The 18,792-nt window shown below is 62.0% G+C and overlaps 1 protein-coding gene across 1 annotated transcript in view; it reads left to right on the top strand.

The window, feature by feature from the left end:
• Positions 1-18,792, top strand: part of ptpn18 (protein tyrosine phosphatase non-receptor type 18) — a 391,917-nt gene that overhangs the window by 116,263 nt on the left and 256,862 nt on the right. The window contains exons 9-10 of the mRNA XM_072487997.1: positions 12,679-12,745; positions 17,302-17,379. Coding sequence (XP_072344098.1) covers positions 12,679-12,745; positions 17,302-17,379 — 145 coding nt within the window. The remainder of the gene's footprint in view (positions 1-12,678; positions 12,746-17,301; positions 17,380-18,792) is intronic.

The following is an 18,792-nucleotide window of genomic DNA, read 5'->3' as shown; positions in this document are numbered from 1 at the left end:
CTGACCCTCGGACAGTGCGGCACTTCCTCGGCGCTGACCCTCGGACAGTGCGGCACTCCCTCGGCGCTGACCCTCTGACAGTGCGGTGCTCCCTCGGTGCTGACCCTCGGACAGTGCGGCGCTCCCTCAGCGCTGAGCCTCGGGCAGTGCGGCGCTCCCTCGCCGCTGACCCTCGGACAGTGCGGCACTCCCTCGACGCCTACCCTCGGACATTGCGGCGCTCTCTCGACGCCGACCCTCGGACAGTGCGGCATTCCCTCGGCACTGACCCTCGGACAGTGCGGCGCTCCCTTGGCGCTGACCCTCGGACAGTGCGGCGCTCCCTCGGCGCTGACCCTCGGACAGTGCGGCACTCCCTCGGTGCTGACCCTCGGACAGTGCGGCGCTCCCTCGGCGCTGACCCTCGGACAGTGCGGCACTCCCTCGGTGCTGACCCTCGGACAGTGCGGCACTCCCTCGAAGTTGACCCTCGGACAGTGCGGCACTTCCTCGGTGCTGACCCTCGGACAGTGCGGCACTCCCTCGACGCTGACCCTCGGACAGTGCGGCACTCCCTCGAAGCCGACCCTCGGACAGTGCGGCGCCCCCTCGACGCCGACCCTCGGACATTACGGCGCCCCCTCGATGCCGACCCTCGGACAGTGCGGCGCCCCCTCGGCGCCGGCACTCGGACAGTGCGGCAGTCCCTCGGCGCCGACCCTCGGACAGTGCGGCGCCCCCTCGACGCCGACCCTCGGACATTGCGGCGCCCCCTCGGCGCCGGCACTCGGACAGTGCGGCATTCCCTCGGCGCCGGCACTCGGACAGTGCGGCACTCCCTCGGCACTGACCCTCGGACAGTGCGGCGCCCCCTCGGCGCTGACCCTCGGACAGTGCGGCGCTCCCTCGATGCTGACCCTCGGACAGTGCGGCGCTCCCTCGATGCTGACCCTCGGACAGTGCGGCACTCCCTCGGCACTGACCCTCGGACAGTGCGGCGCCCCCTCGGCGCCGGCACTCGGACAGTGCGGCACTCCCTCGACGCTGACCCTCGGACAGTGCGGCATTACCTCGGCGCTGACCCTCGGACATTGCGGCGCCCCCTCGGCGCCGGCACTCGGACAGTGCGGCATTCCCTCGGCGCTGACCCTCGGACATTGCGGCGCCCCCTCGGCGCCGGCACTCGGACAGTGCGGCATTCCCTCGGCGCTGACCCTCGGACAGTGCGGCGCTCCCTCGGCACTTACCCTTGGACAGTGCGCCACACCCTCGACGCCGACTCTCGGACAGTGTTGCACTCCCTCAGCACGGACCCTCGGACAGTGCGGCACTCCCTAGGTTCTGACCCTTGGACAGTGCGGCACTCCGTCGACGCCGACCCTCGGACAGTGCGGCACTCCCTCGGCACCGACCCTCGGACAGTGCGGCGCTCCCTCGCCGCTGACCCTCGGACAGTGCGGCGCTCCCTCGGCGCTGACCCTCGGACAGTGCGGCGCTCCCTCGGCACTGACCCCCGGACAGTGCTGCACTCCCTCGGTGCTGACCCTCGGACAGTGCGGCACTTCCTCGGCGCTGACCCTCGGACAGTGCGGCACTCCCTCGGCGCTGACCCTCTGACAGTGCGGTGCTCCCTCGGTGCTGACCCTTGGACAGTGCGGCGCTCCCTCAGCGCTGAGCCTCGGGCAGTGCGGCGCTCCCTCGCCGCTGACCCTCGGACAGTGCGGCACTCCATCGACGCCTACCCTCGGACATTGCGGCGCTCTCTCGACGCCGACCCTCGGACAGTGCGGCATTCCCTCGGCACTGACCCTCGGACAGTGCGGCGCTCCCTCGGCGCTGACCCTCGGACAGTGCGGCGCTCCCTCGGCACTGACCCCCGGACAGTGCGGCACTCCCTCGGCGCTGACCCTCGGACAATGCGGCACTCCCTAGGTTCTGACCCTCGGACAGTGCGTCACTCCCTCGGCGCTGACCCTCGGACAGTGCGCCGCCCCCTCGAAGCTGACCCTCGGACAGTGCGGCACTTCCTCGGCGCTGACCCTCGGACAGTGCGGCACTTCCTCGGCGCTGACCCTCGGACAGTGCGGCACTACCTCGGCGCTGACCCTCTGACAGTGCGGCGCTCCCTCGGGGCTGACCCTCGGACAGTGCGGCGTTCCCTCAGCGCTGAGCCTCGGGCAGTGCGGCACTCCCTCGACGCCGACCCTCGGACATTGCGGCGCTTTCTCGACGCCGACCCACCGATAGTGCGGCACTCCCTCGGCGCTGACCCTCGGACAGTGCGGCACACCCTCGGCGCTGACCCTCGGACAGTGTGTCCCTCCCTCGTCGCTGACCCTCCAACATTGCGGTGCTCCCTCGGCGCTGACCCTCGGACAGTGCGGCGCTCCCTCGGCGTTGACCCTCGGACAGTGCGGCACTCCCCCGACGCCGACATTCGGAGAGTGCGGCGCTCCCTCGGCGCCGACCCTCGGACAGTGCGGTGCTCCCTCGGCGCTTACCCTCGGACAGTGCGGCACTCCCTCGGTGCTGACCGTCGGACAGTGCGGCACTCCCTCGACGCCGACCCTCGGACAGTGCGGCACTCCCTCGATGCTGACCCTCGGACAGTGCGGCACTCCCTCGGCGCCGACCCTCGGACAATGCGGCACTTCCTCGGCGCTGACCCTCGGACAGTGCGGCACTCACTCGGCGCTGACCCCCGGACAGTGCGGCACTCTCTCGGCACTGACCCTCTGACAGTGCGGCACTCCCTCGGGGCTGACCCTCTGACAGTGCGGCACTCCCTCGGGGCTGACCCTCTGACAGTGCGGCACTCCCTCGGGGCTGACCCTCTGACAGTGCGGCACTCCCTCGGGGCTGACCGTCTGACAGTGCGGCACTCCCTCGGTGCCGACCTTCCGACAGTGCGGCACTCCCTCGGTGCCGACCCTTGGACAGTGCCGCGCTCCCTCGGCGCTGACCCTCGGACAGTGCGGCGCTCCCTCGGTGCTGACCCTCGGACAGTGCGGCACTCCCTCGACGCCGACCCACGGACAGTGCGGCACTCCCTCGACGCCGACCCACGGACAGTGCGGCACTCCCTCGGCGCCGACCCTCGGACAGTGCGGCACTCCCTCGACGCCGACCCACGGACAGTGTGGCACACCCTCGGCACTGACCCTCGGACAGTGCGGCGCCCCCTCGACGCCGACCCTCGGACATTGCGGCGCCCCCTCGATGCTGATCCTCGGACAGTGCGGCGCTCCCTCGGTGCCGGCACTCGGACAGTGCGGCACTCCCTCGGCGCTGACCCTCGGACAGTGCGGCGCCCCCTCGGCGCCGGCACTCGGACAGTGCGGCACTCCCTCGGCGCTGACCCTCGGACAGTGCGGCACTCCCTCGACGCTGACCCTCGGACAGTGCGGCATTCCCTCGGCGCTGACCCTCGGACATTGCGGCGCCCCCTCGGCGCCGGCACTCGGACAGTGCGGCGCTCCCTCGGCACTGACCCTTGGACAGTGCGCCACACCCTCGACGCCGACTCTCGGACAGTGCGGCACTCCCTCAGCACGGACCCTCGGACAGTGCGGCACTCCGTCGACGCCGACCCTCGGACAGTGCGGCACCCCCTCGACGCCGACCCTCGGACATTGCGGCGCCCCCTCGATGCTGACCCTCGGACAGTGCGGCGCTCCCTCGGTGCCGGCACTCGGACAGTGCGGCACTCCCTCGGCGCCGGCACTCGGACATTGCGGCGCCCCCTCGATGCTGACCCTCGGACAGTGCGGCGCTCCCTCGGTGCCGGCACTCGGACAGTGCGGCACTCCCTCGGCGCTGACCCTCGGACAGTGCGGCGCCCCCTCGGCGCCGGCACTCGGACAGTGCGGCACTCCCTCGGCACTGACCCTCGGACAGTGCGGCGCCCCCTCGGCACCGGCACTCGGACAGTGCGGCACTCCCTCGACGCTGACCCTCGGACAGTGCGGCATTCCCTCGGCGCTGACCCTCGGACATTGCGGCGCCCCCTCGGCGCCGGCACTCGGACAGTGCGGCGCTCCCTCGGCACTGACCCTTGGACAGTGCGCCACACCCTCGACGCCGACTCTCGGACAGTGTTGCACTCCCTCAGCACGGACCCTCGGACAGTGCGGCACTCCGTCGACGCCGACCCTCGGACAGTGCGGCACTCCCTCGGCACCGACCCTCGGACAGTGCGGCGCTCCCTCGCCGCTGACCCTCGGACAGTGCGGTGCTCCCTCGGCGCTGACCCTCGGACAGTGCGGCGCTCCCTCGGCACTGACCCCCGGACAGTGCGGCACTCCCTCGGTGCTGACCCTCGGACAGTGCGGCACTTCCTCGGCGCTGACCCTCGGACAGTGCGGCACTCCCTCGGTGCTGACCCTCTGACAGTGCGGTGCTCCCTCGGTGCTGACCCTCGGACAGTGCGGCGCTCCCTCAGCGCTGAGCCTCGGGCAGTGCGGCGCTCCCTCGCCGCTGACCCTCGGACAGTGCGGCACTCCCTCGACGCCTACCCTCGGACATTGCGGCGCTCTCTCGACGCCGACCCTCGTACAGTGCGGCATTCCCTCGGCACTGACCCTCGGACAGTGCGGCGCTCCCTCGGCGCTGACCCTCGGACAGTGCGGCGCTCCCTCGGCACTGACCCCCGGACAGTGCGGCACTCCCTCGGCGCTGACCCTCGGACAATGCGGCACTCCCTAGGTTCTGACCCTCGGACAGTGCGGCACTCCCTCGGCGCTGACCCTCGGACAGTGCGCCGCCCCCTCGAAGCTGACCCTCGGACAGTGCGGCACTTCCTCGGCGCTGACCCTCGGACAGTGCGGCACTTCCTCGGCGCTGACCCTCGGACAGTGCGGCACTCCCTCGGCGCTGACCCTCTGACAGTGCGGCGCTCCCTCGGGGCTGACCCTCGGACAGTGCGGCGTTCCCTCAGCGCTGAGCCTCGGGCAGTGCGGCACTCCCTCGACGCCGACCCTCGGACATTGCGGCGCTTTCTCGACGCCGACCCACCGATAGTGCGGCACTCCCTCGGCGCTGACCCTCGGACATTGCGGTGCTCCCTCGGCGCTGACCCTCGGACAGTGCGGCGCTCCCTCGGCGTTGACCCTCGGACAGTGCGGCACTCCCCCGACCCCGACATTCGGAGAGTGCGGCGCTCCCTCGGCGCCGACCCTCGGACAGTGCGGTGCTCCCTCGGCGCTTACCCTCGGACAGTGCGGCACTCCCTCGGTGCTGACCGTCGGACAGTGCGGCACTCCCTCGGCGCCGACCCTCGGACAGTGCGGCACTCCCTCGATGCTGACCCTCGGACAGTGCGGCACTCCCTCGGCGCCGACCCTCGGACAGTGCGACACTCCCTCCATGCCAATCCTCGGACAGTGCAGCGCTCCCTCGACGCCTACCCACGGACAGTGCGGCACTCCCTCGCCGCTGACCCTCGGTCAGTGCGGCACACCGTCGGCGCTGACCCTCGGACAGTGTGTCACTCCCTCGTCGCTGACCCTCGGACAGTGCGGCGCTCCCTCGGCGTTGACCCTCGGACAGTGCGGCACTCCCCCGACGCCGACATTCGGAGAGTGCGGCGCTCCCCCGGCGCCGACCCTCGGACAGTGGGGTGCTCCCTCGGCGCTGACCCTCGGACAGTGCGGCACTCCCTCGGTGCTGACCCTCGGACAGTGCGGCACTCCCTCGGTGCTGACCCTCGGACAGTGCGGCACTCCCTCGAAGCCGACCCTCGGACAGTGCGGCACTTCCTCGGCGCTGACCCTCGGACAGTGCGGCACTCACTCGGCGCCGACCCCCGGACAGTGTGGCACTCTCTCGGCACTGACCCTCGGTCAGTGCAGCGCTCCCTCGGCGCTGACCCTCGGACAGTGCGCCGCCCCCTCGAAGCCGACCCTCGGACAATGCGGCACTTCCTCGGCGCTGACCCTCGGACAGTGCGGCACTCACTCGGCGCTGACCCCCGGACAGTGCGGCACTCTCTCGGCACTGACCCTCTGACAGTGCGGCACTCCCTCGGGGCTGACCCTCTGACAGTGCGGCACTCCCTCGGGGCTGACCCTCTGACAGTGCGGCACTCCCTCGGGGCTGACCCTCTGACAGTGCGGCACTCCCTCGGGGCTGACCGTCTGACAGTGCGGCACTCCCTCGGTGCCGACCTTCCGACAGTGCGGCACTCCCTCGGTGCCGACCCTTGGACAGTGCCGCGCTCCCTCGGCGCTGACCCTCGGACAGTCAGGCGCTCCCTCGGTGCTGACCCTCGGACAGTGCGGCACTCCCTCGACGCCGACCCACGGACAGTGCGGCACTCCCTCGACGCCGACCCACGGACAGTGCGGCACTCCCTCGGCGCCGACCCTCGGACAGTGCGGCACTCCCTCGACGCCGACCCACGGACAGTGTGGCACACCCTCGGCGCTGACCCTCGGACAGTGTGTCACTCCCTCGTCGCTGACCCTCGGACAGTGCGGCGCTCCCTCGGTGCTGACCCTCGGACAGTGCGGCGCTCCCTCGTTGCTGGCCCTCGGACAGTGCGGCGCTCCCTCCGCGCTGACCCTCGGGCAGTGCGGCGCTCCCTCGCCGCTGACCCTCGGACAGTGCGGCACTCCCTCGACGCCGACCCTCGGACACTGCGGCGCTCTCTCGACACCGACCCACGGACAGTGCGGCACTCCCTCGACGCCGACCCACGGACAGTGCGGCACTCCCTCGGCGCCGACCCTCGGACAGTGCGGCACTCCCTCGACGCCGACCCACGGACAGTGTGGCACACCCTCGGCGCTGACCCTCGGACAGTGTGTCACTCCCTCGTCGCTGACCCTCGGACAGTGCGGCGCTCCCTCGGTGCTGACCCTCGGACAGTGCGGCGCTCCCTCGTTGCTGGCCCTCGGACAGTGCGGCGCTCCCTCAGCGCTGACCCTCGGGCAGTGCGGCGCTCCCTCGCCGCTGACCCTCGAACAGTGCGGCACTCCCTCGTCGCCGACCCTCGGACACTGCGGCGCTCTCTCGACGCCGACCCACGGACAGTGCGGCACTCCCTCGACGCCGACCCACGGACAGTGCGGCACTCCCTCGGCGCCGACCCTCGGACAGTGCGGCACTACCTCGTTGCTGGCCCTCGGACAATGCGGCGCTCCCTCAGCGCTGACCCTCGGGCAGTGCGGCGCTCCCTCGACGCCGACCCACGGACAGTGCGGCACTCCCTCGGCGCCGACCCTCGGACAGTGCGGCACTACCTCCGTGCCAATCCTCGGACAGTGCGGCGCTCCCTCGACACCGACCCACGGACAGTGCCGCGCTCCCTCGACGCCGACCCACGGACAGTGCGGCACTCTCTCGCCGCTGACCCTCGGACAGTGCGGCACACCGTCGGCACTGACCCTCGGACAGTGTGTCATTCCCTCGTCGTTGACCCTCGGACAGTGCGGCACTCCCTCGACGCCGACATTCGGACAGTGCGGCGCTCCCTCGGCGCCGACCTTCGGACTGTGCGGCGCTCCCTCGGCGCCGACCCTCGGACAGTGCGGCACTACCTCCGTGCCAATCCTCGGACAGTGCAGCGCTCCCTCGACGCCGACCCACGGACAGTGCCGCGCTCCCTCGACGCCGACCCTCGGACAGTGCGGCACTCCCTCGATGCTGACCCTCGGACAGTGCGGCGCTCCCTCGACGCCGACCCACGGACAGTGCGGCACTCCCTCGCCGCTGACCCTCGGACAGTGCGGCGCTCCCTCGACGCCGACCCACGGACAGTGCGGCGCTCCCTCGACGCCGACCCACGGACAGTGCGGCACTCCCTCGCCGCTGACCCTCGGACAGTGCGGCACTCCCTCGACGCTGACATAAGAACATGAGAACTAGGAACAGGAGTAGGCCATCTGGCCCGTCGAGCCTGCTCCGCCATTTAATGAGATCATGGCTGATCTTTGTGGACTCAGCTCCACTCTCCGGCCCGTACACCATATCCCCGAATCTGTTTATTCTTTAAAAAGGCATCTATCTTTTTCTTAAAAACGTTTAAAGAAGGAGCCTCAACTGCTTCACTGGGCAAGGAATTCCAGAGATTCACAACCCTTTGGGTGAAGAAGTTCCTCCTACACTCCGTCCTAAATCTACTTCCCCTTATTTTGAGACTATGCCCCCTAGTTCTGCTTTCACCCGCCAGTGGAAACAACCTGCCCGCATCTATCCTATCTATTCCCTTCATAATTTTACATGTCTCAATAAGATCCCCCGCATCCTTCTAAACTCCAATGAGTACAGTCCCAGTCTACTCAACCTCTCGTCATAATCTAATCCCCTCAACTCTGGGATCAACCTAGTGAATCTCCTCTGCACTCCCTCCAGTGCCAGTACATCCTTTCTCAGGTAAGGAGACCAAAACTGAACACAATACTCCAGATGCGGCCTCACCAACACCTTATACAATTGCAGCATAACCTCCCTAGTCTTGAACTCCATCCCTCTAGCAATGAAAGACAAAACCCGATTAGCCTTCTTAATCACCTGTTGCACCTGCACACCAACTTTTTGTTTAAATAATAATCCATTCTGCTGTTATTCCTCCCAAAATGGATCGCCTCACACTTGGCAACATTGAATTCCATCTGCCAGACCCTAGCCCATTCACCTAACCTATCCAAATCCCTCTGCAGACTTCCGGTATCCTCTGCACTTTTTGCTTTACCACTCATCTTAGTGTCGTCTGCAAACTTTGACACATTGCACTTGGTCCCCAACTCCAAATCGTCTATGTAAATTGTGAACAACTGCGGGCCCAACACTGATCCTTGAGGGACCCCACTAGTTACAGGTTGCCAACCAGAGAAACACCCATTTATCCCCACTCTCTGCTTTCTGTTAGTTAACCAATCCTCTACCCATGCTACCACTTTACCCTCAATGCCATGCATCTTTAGTTTATGCGGCAACCTTTTGTGTGGCACCTTGTCAAAATCTTTCTGGAAATCCAGATATACCACATCCATTGGCTCCCTGTTATCTACTGCACTGGTAACGCCCTCAAAAAATTCTACCAAATTAGTCAGACACGACCTACCCTTTGTGAACCCATGCTGTGTCTGCCCAATGGGACAATTTCCCTCCAGGTGCCCCGCTATTTCCTCCTTAAGATAGATTCCAGCATTTTCCCTACAACCGAAGTTAAGCTTACCGGCCTATAATTACCTGCTTTCTGCCGACCTCCTTTTTTAAACAGCGGTGTCACGTTTGCTAAATTCCAATCCTCTGGGACCACCCCAGAGTCTAGTGAATTTTGATAAATTATCACTAGTGCGTTTACAATTCCCCTAGCCATCTCTTTTAACACTCTGGGATGCATCCCATCAGGGCCAGGAGACTTGTCTACCTTTAGCCCCATTAGCTTGCCCAATACTGCCTCGTTAGTGATTACAATCATCTCAAGGTCCTCACCTATCATATCCTTATTTCCATCAGTCACGGGCATGTTATTTGTGTCTTCCACTGTGAAGACTGACCCAAAATACCTGTTCAGCTCCTCAGCCATTTCCCCGTCTCCTATTATTAAATCTCCCTTCTCATCTTCCAAAGGACCAATATTTACCTTAGCCACTCTTTTTTGTCTTATATATTTGTAGAAGCTTTTACTATCTGCTTTTATGTTCTGAGCCAGTTTACTTTCATAGTCTACCGTACTCTTCTTTATGGCTTTTTTAGTAGCTTTCTGTTGTCCCCTAAAGACTTCCCAGTCCTCTAGTCTCCCACCAATTTTTGCCACTTTGTATGTTTTTTCCTTCAATTTGATACTCTCCCTCACCTCCTTAGATATCCACGGTCGATTTTTCCCCTTTCTACCGTCTTTCTTTTTTGTCGGTATGAACCTTTCCTGAACACTGTGAAAGATCGCTCGGAAGGTTCTCCACTATTCCTCAACTGCTTCACCATGAAGTCTTTGCTCCCAGTCTACCTTAACTAGTTCTTCTCTCATCCCATTGTAATCGCCTTTGTTTAAGCACAAAACACTAGTGTTTGATTTTACCTTGTCATCCTCCAACTGTATTTTAAAATCCACCATATTGTGGTCGCTCCTTCCAAGAGGATCCCGAACTATGCGATCATTAATCAATCCTGCCTCATTACACAGGACCAGATCTAGGACTGCTTGTTCCCTTGTCGGTTCTATTACATACTGTTCCAGAAAATTATCCCGGGCACATTCTATAAACTCCTCCTCAAGGCTGCCTCTGCCTTTACCAACCCGGTTAAACCAATCGATATGCAGATTAAAATCTCCCATGATAACCGCTGTACCATTTCTACATGCATCCGTTATTTCTTTGCTTATTGCCTGCCCTACCATCCTGTTACTATTTGGTGGCCTATAGACCCTCGGACAGTGCGGCGCACCCTCGGCGCCGACCCTCGGACAGGGCGGCGCCCCCTTGACGCTGACCCTCGGACAGTGCGGCACACCCTCGACGCTGACCCTCGGACAGTCGGCGTTCCCTCGATGCCGACCCTCGGACAGTGCGGCACTCCCTCGGCGCTGACCCTCGGACAGTGCAGCGCTCCCTCTGTGCAGACCCTCAGACGGTGCGGCGCACCCTCGGCGCCGACCCTCAGACAGTGCGGCACTCCCTCGGCTCTGAACCTCAGACAGTGCGGCACTCCCTCGGTGCTGACCCTCTGACAGTGCGGCACTCCCTCAACACTGACCCTCAGACAGTGCGGCGCTCCCTCGACGCTGACCCTCGGACAGTGCGGCACTCCCTCAACGCCGACCCTCGGACAGTGCGGCACTCCCTCGGAGCTGACCCTCGGACAGTGCGGCGCTCCCTCGGTCCTGACCCTCGGACAGTGCAACGCTCCCTCTGTGCGGACCCTCAGACGGTGCGGCGCACCCTCGGCGCCGACCCTCGGACAGTTCAGCACTCCCTCGGCTCTGAACCTCAGACAGTGCGGCACATTCTCAATACTGATTCTCCGACAATGCAGCGCTCCTCAATGCTGACCCTCTGACGGTGCAGCGCTCCTCAATGCTGACCTTCCGATAGTGCGCCGCCCTTGACGCTGACCATCCGGCACTGCGGCCCCCCTCTCGACGCTGATGCCCCAACAGTGCGACATTTTTCTGAATGATCTGATTAGACAAGTGTCCCGGATCTGGGGCGAAATTCTCCGGTATCGGCGCGATGTCCGCCGACCAGTGCCAAAAACAGCGCAAATCAGTCGGGTATCGCGCCGCCCCAAAGGTGCGGAATCCTCCGCATCTTTGTGGGCCGAGCCTCAACCTTGAGGGGCTAGGCCCGCGCCGGACTAATCTCCGCCCCGCCAGCTGGCGGAAAAGGCCTTTGGTGCCCCGCCAGCTGGCGTGGAAATGACATCTCCGGGCGGCGCATGCGCGGGAGCGTTAGCGGCCGCTCACGGCATTCCCGCGCATGTGCAGTAGAGAGAGTCTCTTCCGCCTCCGCCATGGTGGAGACCGTGACGAAGGCGGAAGGAAAAGAGTGGCCCCACGGCACAGGCCCGCCCGCGGATTGGTGGGCCCCGATCGTGGTCCAGGCCACCGTGGGGGCAACCCCCGGGGCCAGATCGCCCCACGCCCCCCCCCCCAGGACCCCGGAGCCCGCCCGCGCCGCCTTGTCCCGCCGGTAAGAGAGGTGGTTTAATCCACGCCGGCGGGACAGGCATCCTAGCAGCGCGACTTCGGCCCATCCAGGCCGGAGAATCGCGGGGGGGGGGGGGGGGCCGCCAACCGGGCGAGATTCACGCCAGCCCCCGGCGATTCTCCGACCCGGCGGGGGGTCAGAGAATCTCGCCCCAGATCTTGAAAGGTTCTCTTTGCAAAAGTCTACATAGAGGATAAACTGTTTTGTTCGTGGAATCATGTATAAGTGGCATTGAAGTGTATTGGGGCTGCTTCGTTAGAGTATTTATAGTGGTGGTTATTACGACCCCAGACCGCACTCCAAAATCAGCTCGGATACTGGCAGAAACGCCAATATTTTATTTCAATATTGTAAGAGTGTGAGGAGTGGATATCTCGCTCCAGGAGTGATTTCACAAAGACACAGTTTTATTAAAACAAACTTTATTACTGACCCAGTATTAAAATCTTCAACATCACACCAGAAAACAGCAACAATTGCCCCTTAAACAATGCTACTCAACACAGCGAATACAGTAACCCTTAACTGATATCTTTAAACAAAAAGAAAAAAACCCACCTCGGCTCTCAATCCACTTTAAATACCATTGGCACTCCGAAATGCCTGTTGTACAGAGATGTTCTTTGAGATAGAGAGACCTTGAGCCACTGCTTTTAAAGAAAAAGATCTGACCCCTCTCAGACCCATGCAGAAACCCTGGCTGTATTTCTTCAGAAGCTGTTTCAGCTCGTTTGTTCACCTTTCCAACCACACTGCTCTCCTGCCTGCAGACGTATCTGTTAACTGAACTGCAGAAAACAAACTGCTTGACTTCTGGTCACAGCCTCTGGTTCACAATTGCCCTGCTGTCCCTGCAACTGCCTGTGACCCTCACTCCGCCCAGTAACGCCATCACCTTAACAAGCTGAAATCTAATGAAAACCGCAAGGGGAACAGGCAGGCAGGGAAATGGAAGGTTGGGAGTCAGATTCCCTTAAACACGCAGGTGCCACTTGACGCTAAGTAGCCGATTTCATCGCTCTTTCTCTGTCTCTCTCCCGCACAGTGCTGGCTGTGGAAGAACCGGTGTCATCTGTACCGTCGACTATGTCCGGAGTTTGCTCAAGAGGAAGGTACGGTCAAGGTCAGAGAGCTCATCAGCACAACATTCGGGCCTCAGACCCTCCCCCACAACACGCATGTCCAACTCGCAGACTTTCCCGCTCTCCCCTTGCACTCGCCCTGTACAAACCCCAAACTAATCCCAATGCCCTGCGCTCTCCACGACTAGGCCTGCATCAACCCCCAAACTAATCTCATTACCCCACACTCCCCCCAACTAGCCCTATATCAATCTGCAAACTAATCCCACTGCCCCACTCTCCCCCGTATCAATCCCCACACTCACCCCACTGCCCAGCTCTCTCCCGTATCAGTCCCCACACTCACCCCACTACCCCGCTCTCTCCCGTATCAATCCCCACACTCACCCCACTGCCCCGCTCTCTCCCGTATCAATCCCCACACTAATCCCACTGCCCCACTCTCTCCCGTATCAATCCCCACACTCACCCCACTGCCCCGCTCTCTCCCGTATCAATCCCCACACTCACCCCACTGCCCCACTCTCTCCCGTATCAATCCCCACACTAATCCCACTGCCCCGCTCTCTCCCGTATCAATCCCCACACTCACCCCACTGCCCCACTCTCTCCCGTATCAATCCCCACACTAATCCCACTGCCCCGCTCTCTCCCGTATCAATCCCCACACTAATCCCACTGCCCCACTCTCTCCCGTATCAATCCCCACACTAATCCCACTGCCCCACTCTCTCCCGTATCAATCCCCACACTCACCCCACTGCCCAGCTCTCTCCCGTATCAGTCCCCACACTCACCCCACTGCCCCGCTCTCTCCCGTATCAATCCCCACACTCACCCCACTGCCCAGCTCTCTCCCGTATCAATCCCCACACTCACCCCACTGCCCCGCTCTCTCCCGTATCAATCCCCACACTCACCCCACTGCCCCGCTCTCTCCCGTATCAATCCCCACACTAATCCCACTGCCCCACTCTCTCCCGTATCAATCCCCACACTAATCCCACTGCCCCACTCTCTCCTGTATCAATCCCCACACTCACCCCACTGCCCCACTCTCTCCCGTATCAATCCCCACACTAATCCCACTGCCCCACTCTCTCCCGTATCAATCCCCACACTCACCCCACTGCCCCACTCTCTCCCGTATCAGTCCCCACACTCACCCCACTGCCCCGCTCTCTCCCGTATCAATCCCCACACTAATCCCACTGCCCCACTCTCTCCCGTATCAATCCACACACTCGCCCCACTGCCCCGCACTCTCCCGTATCAATCCCCACACTAATCCCACTGCCCCACTCTCTCCCGTATCAGTCCCCACACTAATCCCACTGCCCCACTCTCTCCCGTATCAATCCCCACACTCACCCCACTGCCCAGCTCTCTCCCGTATCAATCCCCACACTCGCACCACTGCCCCGCTCTCTCCCGTATCAATCCCCACACTCACCCCACTGCCCCGCTCTCTCCCGTATCAGTCCCCACACTCGCCCCACTGCCCCGCTCTCTCCCGTATCAATCCCCACACTCACCCCACTGCCCAGCTCTCTCCCGTATCAATCCCCACACTCACCCCACTGCCCCGCTCTCTCCCGTATCAATCCCCACACTCACCCCACTGCCCCACTCTCTCCCGTATCAATCCCCACACTAATCCCACTGCCCCACTCTCTCCCGTATCAATCCCCACACTCACCCCACTGCCCCACTCTCTCCCGTATCAGTCCCCACACTCACCCCACTGCCCCGCTCTCTCCCGTATCAATCCCCACACTAATCCCACTGCCCCACTCTCTCCCGTATCAATCCCCACACTCGCCCCACTGCCCCGCACTCTCCCGTATCAATCCCCACACTAATCCCACTGCCCCACTCTCTGCCGTATCAATCCCCACACTAATCCCACTGCCCCACTCTCTCCCGTATCAATCCCCACACTCACCCCACTGCCCCGCTCTCTCCCGTATCAGTCCCCACACTCACCCCACTGCCCCGCTCTCTCCCGTATCATCCCCACACTCACCCCACTGCCCCACTCTCTCCCGTATCAATCCCCACACTCGCACCACTGCCCCGCTCTCTCCCGTATCAGTCCCCACACTCACCCCACTGCCCAGCTCTCTCCCGTATCAGTCTACACTCACCCCACTGCCCCGCTCTCTCCCGTATCAGTCCCCACACTCACCCCACTGCCCAGCTCTCTCCCGTATCAGTCCCCACACTCACCCCACTGCCCCGCTCTCTCCCGTATCAATCCCCACACTCACCCCACTGCCCCGCTCTCTCCCGTATCAGTCCCCACACTCACCCCACTGCCCAGCTCTCTCCCGTATCAGTCCCCACACTCACCCCACTGCCCCGCTCTCTCCCGTATCAATCCCCACACTCACCCCACTGCCCAGCTCTCTCCCGTATCAGTCCCCACACTCACCCCACTGCCCCGCTCTCTCCGTATCAGTCCCCACACTCACCCCACTGCCCCGCTCTCTCCCGTATCAATCCCCACACTCACCCCACTGCCCCGCTCTCTCCCGTATCAATCCCCACTCACCCCACTGCCCCGCTCTCTCCCGTATCAGTCCCCACACTCACCCCACTGCCCAGCTCTCTCCCGTATCATCCCCACACTCACCCCACTGCCCCGCTCTCTCCCGTATCAATCCCCACACTCACCCCACTGCCCCGCTCTCTCCCGTATCATCCCCACACTCACCCCACTGCCCCACTCTCTCCCGTATCATCCCCACACTCACCCCACTGCCCCGCTCTCTCCCGTATCAGTCCCCACACTCACCCCACTGCCCAGCTCTCTCCCGTATCAGTCCCCACACTCACCCCACTGCCCCGCTCTCTCCCGTATCAATCCCCACACTCACCCCACTGCCCCGCTCTCTCCCGTATCATCCCCACACTCACCCCACTGCCCCGCTCTCTCCCGTATCAATCCCCACACTAATCACACTGTCCCGCTCCCTCCCGTATCAATCCCCACACTAATCCCACTGCCCCACTCTCTCCCGTATCAATCCCCACACTAATCCCACTGCCCCACTCTCTCCCGTATCAATCCCCACACTCACCCCACTGCCCCGCTCTCTCCCGTATCAATCCCCACACTCACCCCACTGCCCAGCTCTCTCCCGTATCAATCCCCACACTCACCCCACTGCCCCGCTCTCTCCCGTATCAGTCCCCACACTCACCCCACTGCCCCGCTCTCTCCCGTATCAATCCCCACACTAATCCCACTGCCCCGCTCTCTCCCGTATCAATCCCCACACTAATCCCACTGCCCCGCTCTCTCCCGTATCAATCCCCACACTCGCCCCACTGCCCCGCACTCTCCCGTATCAATCCCCACACTCACCCCACTGCCCCACTCTCTCCCGTATCAATCCCCACACTAATCCCACTGCCCCACTCTCTCCCGTATCAATCCCCACACTCACCCCACTGCCCCGCTCTCTCTCGTATCAATCCCCACACTCACCCCACTGCTCCGCTCTCTCCCGTATCAATCCCCACACTCACCCCACTGCCCCGCTCTCTCCCGTATCAATTCCCACACTCACCCCACTGCCCCACTCTCTCCCGTATCAATCCCCACACTCACCCCACTGCCCCACTCTCTCCCGTATCAATCCCCACACTAATCCCACTGCCCCACTCTCTCCCGTATCAATCCCCACACTCGCCCCACTGCCCCGCTCTCTCCCGCATCAATCCCCACACTCACCCCACTGCCCCGCTCTCTCCCGCAGCAATCCCCACACTACCCCCACTGCCCTGCTCTATCTCCGAAGCCCTGCGTCATACACCATTCTTAAATTCTGCCTCAACTTATGAACTTATGAACTGAAATGTGAAACATAAAGAGTGAAAACCAATAAAAACATTTGAACAGATTAAACCACTGCCTCAATTTCCCTCTTGTGCCTATTCTCCCTCTCCCTGGACCTGGATATCAACTCCTGTCTTCGTTCCTGTGACCTCATTTGCGCCCCCACCCAGCAATGACACCCCTCCCCCCATGACGCACCACCGTCTCCAGCGCCAGGTGTCAATTGGCAGCGCTAGGCCCGGGTGATGAATAGGAAGGTGACAACGCGTTCAACACGGGGACACCTTCTCAAAAGGCTGTTTCAATGGGGCCCAGTTGGGTCAGGCGCAGGTCATTGACTTTCTGATTGGCCGTTAGGAGATTCGGGTGGACGTGAGGAGTGGCCATTGGCGGTGGTAGGTGGGTGGGAGGAGAATGGTTTGGGGCAGGAGCAGTGGTGAAGAGATGGGCAGGCAGCCGACCAGAATCGGGGACCATCCGCGTCTTTTCCCAGCACACCCATCCCCATCAGCATCCATCCAATCTTTCCGTCGGCTTAATTTAGCATTGGGACCAAGTCTTTCACATTGAACCGCCATGACAGCACTGAAAGACATTGGGCTTCCCCTGCCCCAGGGTGAGAGGTCGGTTTGTTCGGGTTGGGGATGGGAGAGGTCGCGCAGGGTGGAAGGTTAGGTGGGCGTTGCCCTCCGCGAGCCGAACATCGAGAGCCGAAAAGGTTCACTGACTCTTCTCCTTCCAGTTAATCGGGGAGGGATTCGCCGTCCTGGACATTGTGAGGAAGATGCGACGGCAGCGACCAGCGGCAGTGCAGACCAAGGTGAGCGCCAAGGTGTACGATTACCTCTCTCCAATCCCTCCATCCGGAGAGCCACCGACCAGAGACTGCAGCACGGGGTGAGAGTACAGCTCCCTGTACACTGTCCCCATCAAACACTCCCAGGACAGGTACAGCACGGGGTTAGATACAGAGTAAAGCTCCGTCTGCACTGTCCCCATCAAACACTCCCAGGACAGGTACAGCACGGGGTTAGATACAGAGTGAAGCTCCCTGTACACTGTCCCCATCAAACACTCCCAGGACAGGTACAGCACGGGGTTAGATACAGAGTAAAGCTCCCTCTACACTGTCCCCATCAAACACTCCCAGGACAGGTACAGCACGGGGTTAGATACAGAGTAATGCTCCCTCTACACTGTCCCCATTAAACACTCCCAGGACAGGTACAGCACGGGGTTAGATACAGAGTAAAGCTCCCTCTACACTGTCCCCATCAAACACACCCAGGACAGGTACAGCACGGGGTTAGATACAGAGTAAAGCTCCCTCTACACTGTCCCCATCAAACACTCCCAGGACAGGTACAGCACGGGGTTAGATACAGAGTAAAGCTCCCTCTACACTGTCCCCATTAAACACTCCCAGGACAGGTACAGCACGGGGTTAGATACAGAGTAAAGCTCCCTCTACACTGTCCCAATCAAACACACCCAGGACAGGTACAGCACGGGGTTAGATACAGAGTAAAGCTCCCTCTACACTGTCGCCATCAAACACCCCCAGGACAGGTAGAGCACGGGATTAGATACAGAGTAAAGCTCCCTCTACACTGTCCCCATCAAACACTCCCAGGACAGGTACAGCACGGGGGGAGATACAGAGTAAGGCTCCCTCCACACTGTCCCCATCAAACACTCCCAGGACAGGTACAGCACAGGGTTAGATACAGAGTAAAGCTCCCTCTGCACTGTCCCCATCAAACACTCCCAGGACAGGTACAGCACGGGGGAAGATACAGAGTAAGGCTCCCTCCACACTGTCCCCATCAAACACTCCCAGGACAGGTACAGCACGGGGTTAGATACAGAATAAAGCTCCCTCTACACTGTCCCCATCAAACACCCCCAGGACAGGTACAGCACGGGGGGAGATACAGAGTAAGGCTCCCTCCACAATGTCCCCATCAAACACTCCCAGGACAGGTACAGTACGGGGTTAGATACAGAGTAAAGCTCCCTCTACACTGTCCCCATCAAACACTCCCAGGACAGGTACAGCACGGGGTTAGATACAGAGTAAAACTCACACTACACTGTCCCCATCAAACACTCCCAGGACAGGTACAGCACGGGGTAAGATACAGAGTAAAGCTCCCTCTATACTGTCCCCATCAAACACTCCCAGGACAGGTACAGCACGGGGTTATTCACAGAGTAAAGCTCCCTCTACACT

This window comes from Scyliorhinus torazame, chromosome 22 (genome assembly GCF_047496885.1).
Source record: "Scyliorhinus torazame isolate Kashiwa2021f chromosome 22, sScyTor2.1, whole genome shotgun sequence".
NCBI lineage: Eukaryota > Metazoa > Chordata > Chondrichthyes > Carcharhiniformes > Scyliorhinidae > Scyliorhinus > Scyliorhinus torazame.
This window is presented reverse-complemented; position numbering and strand designations above follow the sequence as displayed.